The 10,081-nt window shown below is 25.6% G+C and overlaps 1 protein-coding gene across 2 annotated transcripts; it reads left to right on the top strand.

Annotated features, from left to right (window-relative positions):
• The first annotated feature begins 513 nt into the window (after positions 1-513).
• Positions 514-9,755, top strand: LOC132950048 (protein suppressor of white apricot). 2 transcript variants are annotated; one of them, XM_061021243.1, is made up of 14 exons: positions 514-887; positions 959-1,128; positions 1,622-1,815; positions 1,883-2,102; positions 3,337-3,410; positions 5,996-6,280; positions 6,492-6,657; positions 6,717-6,860; positions 7,532-7,735; positions 7,986-8,204; positions 8,285-8,423; positions 8,534-8,622; positions 9,127-9,241; positions 9,361-9,755. In XM_061021243.1, exons 1-14 carry the CDS (start codon positions 703-705, stop codon positions 9,572-9,574), a joined length of 2,418 nt encoding a protein of 805 aa, XP_060877226.1. In that variant the 5' UTR covers positions 514-702; the 3' UTR covers positions 9,575-9,755. The 2 variants fall into 2 exon arrangements, with proteins under 2 accessions (XP_060877226.1, XP_060877225.1); XM_061021242.1 differs by having other exon boundaries at positions 518-887; positions 7,986-8,207.
• The last annotated feature ends 326 nt before the right edge of the window (positions 9,756-10,081 follow it).

The following is a 10,081-nucleotide window of genomic DNA, read 5'->3' as shown; positions in this document are numbered from 1 at the left end:
TCTTAAAATTTCAATAATTTAACTATTTTAACTAACGCCATGCTCCAAATACAAGCTACCTATGCTAATTGGAGGGGTATCAAGTATTTTTATTAAGCTTACATAATTAATTTTAAATATTATTTGATGATGTAAATGAAATTTTATTATTATTATTTTATATTTGCCTGTTTGCTATGCATAATGACATTTTCAAAATATTATGACTATTTTAAAGTTTAACAACTAATTTCAAAAGTAATTGAAAACAATTTCATAAATAATATATTATAGTTTAAAATGTTTACAAACTTCATCGTTTCGTTAGATTCAATAAAATATATTTGCAGTGCGACCCGTTTTACTTTTGGTTATAGAACAAAATGTTCGGCTACACCACAGAATATAACAATATATATATGGCTACACCATGTGACCTGGCTGTTATCATTGTTTACCATAAATGTTTATCAGGGTTTGTTTGTAAAAGGAATCTACAATGTATTGCCACAGTAATTAATAATTATTATCATTTATCACATTTTTTATATATTCAGGTCTCAATGTTCTGATGTTTGAAGACTTAACGTGTTTTAAACTTGCGAATTTTTGGCTTTTCGAAAACCAAAAAATGTAATAAACATATAAATTTCTTCGTACTTGGTAAAATTTGTCAGTTAGTGTTTGATAATTTTTGATTGTGAGTGTTCATTGTTTCGTGTCATGTCTTATATAAATGCTTACAAGAATCGGTCTACCACCAATGGTACGTCTGAAGATGAAAAACAAACTTTATTGGTGTTTGGATACTCGTGCAAATTATTTAAAGATGATGAAAAAGCGCTTTTCATTGATCAAGGAAAGCATTTGATACCTTGGATGGGCGATGATGCATTAAAAATAGACAGGTAAACGTCATAATTTATTCTCCAAGAGTTTATGATCAAAGCTGTATGTGCTGTATGTGTATGTTCTACAGATATGATTGTCGTGGGGCTTTAAGTGACTTAAAGTCTGTAGAAGCCTTACCGTTTGGACAAAGCCGGTGGGAAGGATTGACAGCTGATGAAAAGAAAATCGAACAGTTATGTGATGAAGAAAGGTATAAGTCTCTCAATGATAAAAGTGAAGAAGAATCAATTTATCAAGGTATGAAATGTTGTCAGATATGTAATTATGATTCTTATTTAACAAATCTTAATTTTGCAGTTATAAACACATGTTCAATTTTTTCATAGATTTGAAATAACTTCGTCTGTTACCTACCAGCTTACAATTTAATTTTGTTCAAATTCAATGTATATTTCAAAGTGTTGCATAACTTATTATATACTTTAAAAATTATAATTTTAGTAGATACTCAAGTTTATGATGTTACATTTTACAAATTAAGATTTTTAATATTTATATTTTGTTCTAAATGCATTCGTGTGATATGCTAACATAACATGTTGTGTCGTTTCAAAGTTAATTAATTAATTAAATATTGCTATCATACCTTCCTATTTCAAATTAAATTATATTGTACTGTTTGAGTACACAAAAATATTAAAATACAAATTATTGTTAGTAAATCCAAGCTATTTATAATACACCTAAATATATAGATAGTATTATATGTTATAATATTATTTGTTTATAGAGGAAGAACTTAAACGGCTCCACCAGGCTTTAAATAATGATGAAAAAGAATATGGGCAAGTTGGTTATAAATATGAGGATGAATCTTCAAATACTTCCGAACTAAAAACTGCAGATGATACAGATTATGATCCTGAACTAGAAGAAGCTTTTATTCCCCCTAGAGAATTGGAAATTCCTTCTAATATGCACGTGGTAAGATAAACAAATTATTAAAAACTAAAAAGGATTGCTTCATTTTTACATTTGATTTTACTTTTAGCCTCCAACGAAAAAATTAAATGCTATTATTGAGAAAACTGCATTGTTCATATCCAAGCATGGAGCACAAATGGAAGTTTTATTAAAGGCTAAACAAGCGCACAATCCTCAGTTTGAATTTTTGTCATTTGACAGACCACTTTACCCTTACTATCAACATGTACTTTCAGCTATCCGGTCTTGCCGTTATAATCCTACACTTGCTAATGATAGTGCCGAAGGTAACATTTTTATAATCTTAAAGGAGCACACAATAAAAAAAATAATATTGTTTTAGTTAGAAAGAAATATTAAAGTCTAAGAATAATGATATTATAACTAAGTTTCTAATCACATTCATTGGGTTGTAGGGTATTGGGAAAAATCTTGATATCATTGTGCCGGACTCCACATGTTTGCCCATTTATCCATGTAAAGTTGTTCACTTCACACAATGAAATACCTATTTTAAGTTATTATCTTAAGTGTGTTTTTGTGTTAAAGGCAGTACATTAGAGAAAGCTAGAAATTGAATAGAACATTTTTTTATTTTTATATACTATAGACAACAAAATCCGTTTTTTTCCGTTTCAGGGTCTGCGATGTAAAAGTAGTCAATTTTGGATAGATTTTTCTTTAGCAACACAAATTTTTGAAACTAGAAAATAGTTTTTGTTGTTTAGGGTCTTGTTCAGATCACATTGGCTAGAAGAAAGAAAACTCTAGCTAAAAGTGACTATTTTTTTATTGGTTAAAAAGTCAATTAATTTAATTTAAATTTTAAAATTTTACATACATACAATAGACTTTTCAGGACTGAACACAGAACACTGACATTTTCTAGATTGTAATCATAACACCGCTCAGGCATGATATCGGATCCATCTTATTAATATCTTATATTAAAGCTAATGTCATAAGCCACCTATTAATTACAACTGAGCTATATTTTTACTATTTCCCTATTTACCACAACTTACAAATGTTCAAAATTTAGATTTTTATATTTCAATTACCATATGATTAAAAATTATGAAATTAAAAACTTAATAATATCATTTTAAAGTAAATAATTTTTTGAAATTTGCAACTTTTACATGTATAAGATAGGTAATTAGTCAAAAGTATGATTTTAACGATTAGACAGATACTTTTACTGTTGGGCAAAATGTTGGAATTGAATAATTTTTATTTTAAAACTTTTTTGAATTTGGAATTTTTGTCCGATTATTCAATTCTGACTTTTTGTACTTGGTCTCTTTATCCTAGGATTCAAGATAAGCAATTATATGGTATTCAGCCCAATTATGTCATTCGCCTATTTTAAATTCCACAATGTCTCCCAAATAATAATTATTTTATCATTAGTTTTTTTGCTAGATAATTTTAATAAGTCTATCTACAATAATTTGGGGAAAATGTATGGTTTATGCTTCTATTACGGAAATTAGTAATAAATTAAAATTTTTTTTTTAGATTCGTTAGATTCCTCAAATGAAGAAAGTTACCTTCATCCAAGCCTATTAAAAAGTGCAAAACAACCAGAAACGGTAGGTTCCCTAGTATTTCTTCTACTACACAATTTTAACAAATATTTTAAAATAATTCACTGATTTTGAAAAAAAAAACATGTGATAACATTACTTGTCTGTGATATCTAACGTCATTATATTATATATTTAAGTAAAACAGATATTAATTATTGCTGAAATAGTGATACTTAAGAAGAATCATTATATAAATTACATTCAAACTTAAGATAAGAATTTATTTTATATCTAAAATAAAATAATAATTATGAAATAAGTCTTTCTTTTGTTAAAAAAAATTATTTTTATTCAGAATTTTGATTAAGAATTGGAATATAACTATATCATATTATATTTAAAAAAAAATGTTTAATCCTTTTCAATATTCAGGATAATGAATAGATTATTTTATTTTACGCAAACTGATCTGTTAAATAGTAGGAATTTGACGTCAAGTGATATCATTGCATTACAATGTGTTGGTTATAACTGTAGATAAGTGAATCATTTATAATATTGCAAGTGGAATACATCATCTATATACATTTAAGATTATAATGAGGTAAAAGGTAAAGAAGAAGACTTTTGGTTAAATAACATAAATATAGATTTCTGATGAAATTGTAAATAACCATGATTTTACAATACAAACGAAGATGATACTTGAGTGTATTCAGAATGGTCATCTTGAATGCCACACGGTCTGGATGCTGGTAAGTTATGTGATTCCTTTTAAATTGTTAAATGTTTTGAAAATAATAAAATAATAATTTGATGATTGGATACATTTCTAGATATTTCCATAATTAATAATCGGGTTAATATATTTTTTTTAAATAGATATTTTATAATTATTAGGTAGGTTATTAATTATAGACACTGATCTAATACACTCTTCATCTTAGAATAGTGTTATGTTTAAATCCAATGATCGGATGTCTTTTAAAAAGTCTTTAATTAATCCATTATATTTTTTTTTAATCAAAACATTAATAATGTTCTAATACATTTGATTTGAAAACTTGAATTATTTATGAGTTAAATTTATAATACTATATGCTGTAGCCTATTATTATGGTATTTTTAAGTTTTAATTACCGAAAGAATATATCTCACAAAACCAAAAACAAAAAATTGCTTGAAATCAAATATAATAATTTGAAACTGAATTCATAAATGCTGCAATTGCTACTTAGATATTAATTAATTGTGTAAACTCAATGTTTTTAAATTGATATTATTTATATTTGTTTTAGTATAAATTAAATTTTTGTAAACTAATTATTTTTCACTAACTGTTTTATAATTAAGAAACAAAATTATGATACTATTAATTTAAAATATCTCAAATTTTACAAGAACTCAACTTAATAGTTTGTTACTTAAGGCTATTTTTATTATAATTATGCACTGTTAAATAAAAAAAAATTTCTATTTATTTTACCAATTTATTTCATCTATGTATCAATATAATTTCTCATTTTATGCTTGTCAGTATTAATTTATTTTATTCTATAACTGTTGATGGTATTTGTTTAATTCATAGATTACATTCACTTTTAAACCAAAACATTTAATTTCTTATTAATTTCTACTTTCATTACAACTAGTACAAAAACAATACAAAATATTGGGGTTCACACTATGAATTCAAATTTATTTTAGGTTTATGAAAACAATAAATATTGAGTTATTGGATCTAATGTATATGACTTTCAAATAAAATATTTTACTATAACAACAATATGTTAGATTAGGAGGTATACATAATTTAGGTTTGTTATTTAAGCAGTTTGTTCAAATAATATGATGTTAAATTAATTAAAATAAGTTTGATTCTATTATTGTTTCATTTGATAATAAAATAATTAACAATGTAAAGAAGTTTTAGACAGGTAAGGTTAGAAGAGTTTGTAGAGTTAAGTTAGTTGTATTATTATAACATAACTCATTTCGTGAACAAGATTTTAACATTTTTTTATAATATTCTATTAATTTTAAACAATTAAGGTAAGTTAAGGATTATCCATGATATTTAAAATACTAAAGTACAGTATCTTTAATGTTGATCAATCAATCAGTAAATCACGTTATTTTCATAAAATAAAATAAATCATTTTAACAAACACTATTTTATCCATAAAAAAATATTATTAACTGATCTTAAATAATCTTTGTATACAATTTCAATGCTATGTTTTATTTTTCAGGTAATAATTGTGAGCAGATCGAGTTACTATTTCTCCAATTATTTTTAGCTTCAACCTAAACCCGTTTTCTTCCTATTGTGTTTTATGCTGTATCTTTAACTGTTACCAGAATATTTTCTTATAGAAATCATCAATGTTTAATTACTTTAAACTAAATTCTGAATTGGACCAACAATAATCTATTTAAAATATTTTAATTTCATTGTGGGCTAGTTAGTGTTTTAGCTCATAATTCAGAAGATATCAATACAATTTTTTCCTAAGATAATTCCTATTCAAGTCATTAGCATTCATGTCTGGAATAGCTTGACAATCAAATTCCATTTTGCACACAACTCTCTCAACTCAGTACCACTACTAAATAATAATTTTATGTATTATTGAATTTATTTGCAGACGCCATTTATACCAAATATAACGTACAAACCTTCTGCTGACTGTTCATACTCATTACTAGTAAACAAAATTAAAGAGAAACAATCTGCAATGCCTGTAGAGGAAACTATCATAAATGAAGTAGAAACTTCTTCCATAAATGTAACTACATCAGAATTTGATGGACTTACTAAATCAGCCAGACGGCGTTTGAAAAAAAAATTGGTTTCTCAATCTACATTAAATGCTTCAAATTCTCCAGACACAGATGATAATGAAATAATTGATGAACTAAGTTCAGTTGAAGTATGCATACAATTAAATTTTGTTTATTTATAGTTTATAATAGATATCTATGAATTTCACACAATTGAGATTTATCTTGGTTAACTCAAACTTATAGTTGTTATAAGGGATATTTTTAAGTTTAGCATTATGATAATACCCTTCTTGCCTTTATATTTGCCATTATGGTTGTATGATTATATCAGATGTTGAAAATATTTTGTATTCCTAGCCTGCTTCTAATAACAAAACCGAATCAGAGATTTCCAATCCAGTTCATCAAAATGTTACTGTTGGTATTGATGTACCACCTAATAATTTACAAATTATTATTGATAAAATGGCTTCTTATGTGACAAAAAACGGAAAACAATTTGAAGAAATTGCTCGAAAAAAACGTAAGTACATTATAACAATATTTAGTTCAAAATATTTTATTTAATTATTTTGTATTTAGAGGATCCAAGACTGAAATTCCTAGAGCCTGATGACTCTTTTAATGCATATTATACTCAAAAGCTTAAACTTTATGCCACGATTAAACGATTGGAACAAACAGCTCCATCCAAATCAAATGTGGATTCTAAAACAACTTCAAAATGTAATTATGAGAAACCTATAATTAAATACTCTATTTATATGTAGATGTGTTCTTAAGTAAATTGTATTGTGTATTATGTACTTTTTGCATCTCATAAGCATTTAGTTAATTCTATCAGCTTTCATACATTTAACTGGGATTTTTTTCTAAGCTAGATAGAACTCTGGGCCTTCAAATGTTATGCAGTGAACAACCAAATACTAATATCATTGCTTGGGTATTTAACCTCTATATACTTCCCACTAATACTTTTGAATATAGTTATATTATATATTAAACTTGCTGTATTAGCCAGAGAAAATTAAACTAACATAAAATACGGCAGAAAGTATTTTTTTAATTTGATATTGATAATTTAATTTAAAAACATTTGATTATTTTTAAGGCTACAACTAATAAATTTTAAATAAATGAAATATTTGAGAAAAAGGTTATAGTTATGGTTATTGCCGATTTCTATTTACTGAAAATTTAATTTACCAAATTTAGAAACTAACCATTGTATAGATTTTGTTTAGTCTCTTAATTATAAAATAATTCATAAGGTTTTATTATTTATATAATATTATATAAATATCTAAATTAATTTTTATACTATTGTTATTTACGTCGAGTTTTTTTTTGTATTGTAATTATAATGAAATTAATAACTTTCATGTATTTTTTATCAGTACCTGTGTGTTTTTCACTAAAAAAACAAAAAGAATCTGAAGCGGTTGAGATAAAGAAAAGTGCTCTTGAAGATAGTTCAAACGAAACAAGTGATGATGAACATAAAAAAGACCGTATTGATAAAACAGAATCAAATCATAATAAATCGAATAAATCTTCTGTGTCCGTGAAGAAAAATCCATTACAAAATACAGCTAAATTAGGTAAGCTCATAATTTAATGATAGATAATTTTTTTGTATTATTTCAAAATCATATTAATTGGATGTTGTATACATTTAATAAAAAAAAAATTTCAGAGACGTATGGTCGAGTTTTAGTCCCAAAATATGTTTTTATAAAAATATAAAATATGCAATTCGATAAATAAATCATACGTTTTTGTTGATGTTAGAGAATTGTACTAAAAAAAATGTATTTAAGTACATAACTAATTAATTTAATTTAACTACAGCTGAAGAAAGATTAAAAGACAAATTAGCTATGGCAGCGAAAGAAAAACTTTTTATGCTGGAAAGAGAACGTACCAAAAAAGAAAAAGAAAAAATTCAAGCTGAAAGAAAAAGAAAGGCTGCACAATTTTTGGCTTCTATGAAAATCATATCATCATCATCGTCTTCCAAAAGTTCAAATACCATCAAGCATGGAGATAAATCAGAAACTCACATTCCAGGCAGTAGTTATTAGTGCATTAACTGTTCTGTAGTAATTTAATATATACAACTAACATAATGTGTGATATTCTATCTGTAGATTCGCCTGTCCATACTGCTGTAGTGAATACTGTTGATCAGAAACCGTCTACAGATGAAAAAAATGGTTTACCAGATCATGATTTAAATGTTCGACCACTGCTTGCCAAAGTACAAGACATAATATCTATTGGTTCTAGGTACAATATTTAAATTAATTTATACAATTTGTATGTAATTCTGTATTGAATACTTAAAAAAATAAATAGTTAAATACTTAGTTTAATCCAAATGAATTAAAACTTTCTAGTGATGAAGATATATCTAACGATGGTCATTTAAATAAAAATATAAATGGGAATAAAAGTAGCAAATTATCTTTGCAATCAAGACTCCAAGGTATGTCATTTTAAATTTTCTTATCAGTTTAAGGGTCGTTCTTACAATTTCCGGTTAAGTATCGATTAACACTAACCGACTGATATTAGATTTTAATACCATTAGAATTCCGCGGGTTGTGTCCGTTAACTTTGACCGGACATTGTAAAAATGGCCCTAAGTGTACATACTACATACCAATATAGTTCTCCATAAAATAAATATTTTTAAATTTCCATAATAATTTTTTTTTTTTTGCAGCCATTATCTTACTTTTTATTTATATTTAAATTCTGTTTCTAAAATAACTATGGTTTTGCTCATACAATGTTCATCAACTCTAGTACTCTACATCAATATTTTTTATCCTCCACATTTTGAGACAATACTAACCAATTGGTAAATAGTTATTTTACACTCAACAAATCTATCTGATTTATATCTGAAGTTAAAACTTCTTATAGAACGAAAGGAAAAAATAATGGATTCATGATTGTTCACCATAGGAGTTTATTTTTTTTTCAGAAACATTATCTAGAGACAATAAGCGCAAAAAAGTAGAAAGGTGTGAGAAAGAAAAAGATAAAGATTACAAACGAATAAAACATTATGATGAAAGTAAAGAAAAATCTCCAGATCAGTGAGTAGTTAATATATTATTTGACATGTTTTAAAAACAAACCACATTTTTAAATATTAAAATTTAATTAAATTTATTTTTGATTGAATTAGTTAAAAAATTATCTAATTTATGTTTAGTCGATATTCATCTCGTGACAGAGATCGAAGTAGCAGACGTTCGAAAAAGTCTCACTCTAGCCATCATAGTTCATCAAAAGATCGCAAGAGAGAACGTAGTAGTAGACAACCCAAGCATAAACATAAATCAAAAAAGTCCAAGAAACACATACGGAATCATAATTCAGACTCGTCCGATGACAGTTCCAATACAAACAACAGTCGTTTATCATGAATTGTTATTATATATTTTTTTTTAAATATAAGTACAATGTATGTATATTCATGTAAACTTAAATTTTTGTAGTATATTGTTAACGAGCTTTTTTTGTATATCAAACTTGTAAATATATTACCATTTAATATTTAAACTTTAAAGCAATAAATTATACTATTTTGAGTAATACTTTTATTAATTACCAAGTTTTCATTTTTTCAAGATTTATATGATTTAATTTTCCTTATAAACTACTGTAATATTGACTGAAGTTGGCGGCACAAAAGCCGATCGTAATTTAAGCCCAGTTACGAACACTTTAATTTTCATTTATTTGATTGTTTCCTAATAATACATTTTAAATTAAAATTCATTTCCACTTGTTTAATCCTATTTAAAATATCAGAAGATTTCAATTCTTTTTTATAAATTAAAACACATAATATGTTCCATAACATTACAGTAAAATTCCGGACAATACCATGAGATTTTGTAGTTATTTTATCATTTTAGAATACAAGTCAA

Source organism: Metopolophium dirhodum, chromosome 8 (genome assembly GCF_019925205.1).
Source record: "Metopolophium dirhodum isolate CAU chromosome 8, ASM1992520v1, whole genome shotgun sequence".
In the NCBI taxonomy this organism is placed as follows: domain Eukaryota; kingdom Metazoa; phylum Arthropoda; class Insecta; order Hemiptera; family Aphididae; genus Metopolophium; species Metopolophium dirhodum.
This window is presented reverse-complemented; position numbering and strand designations above follow the sequence as displayed.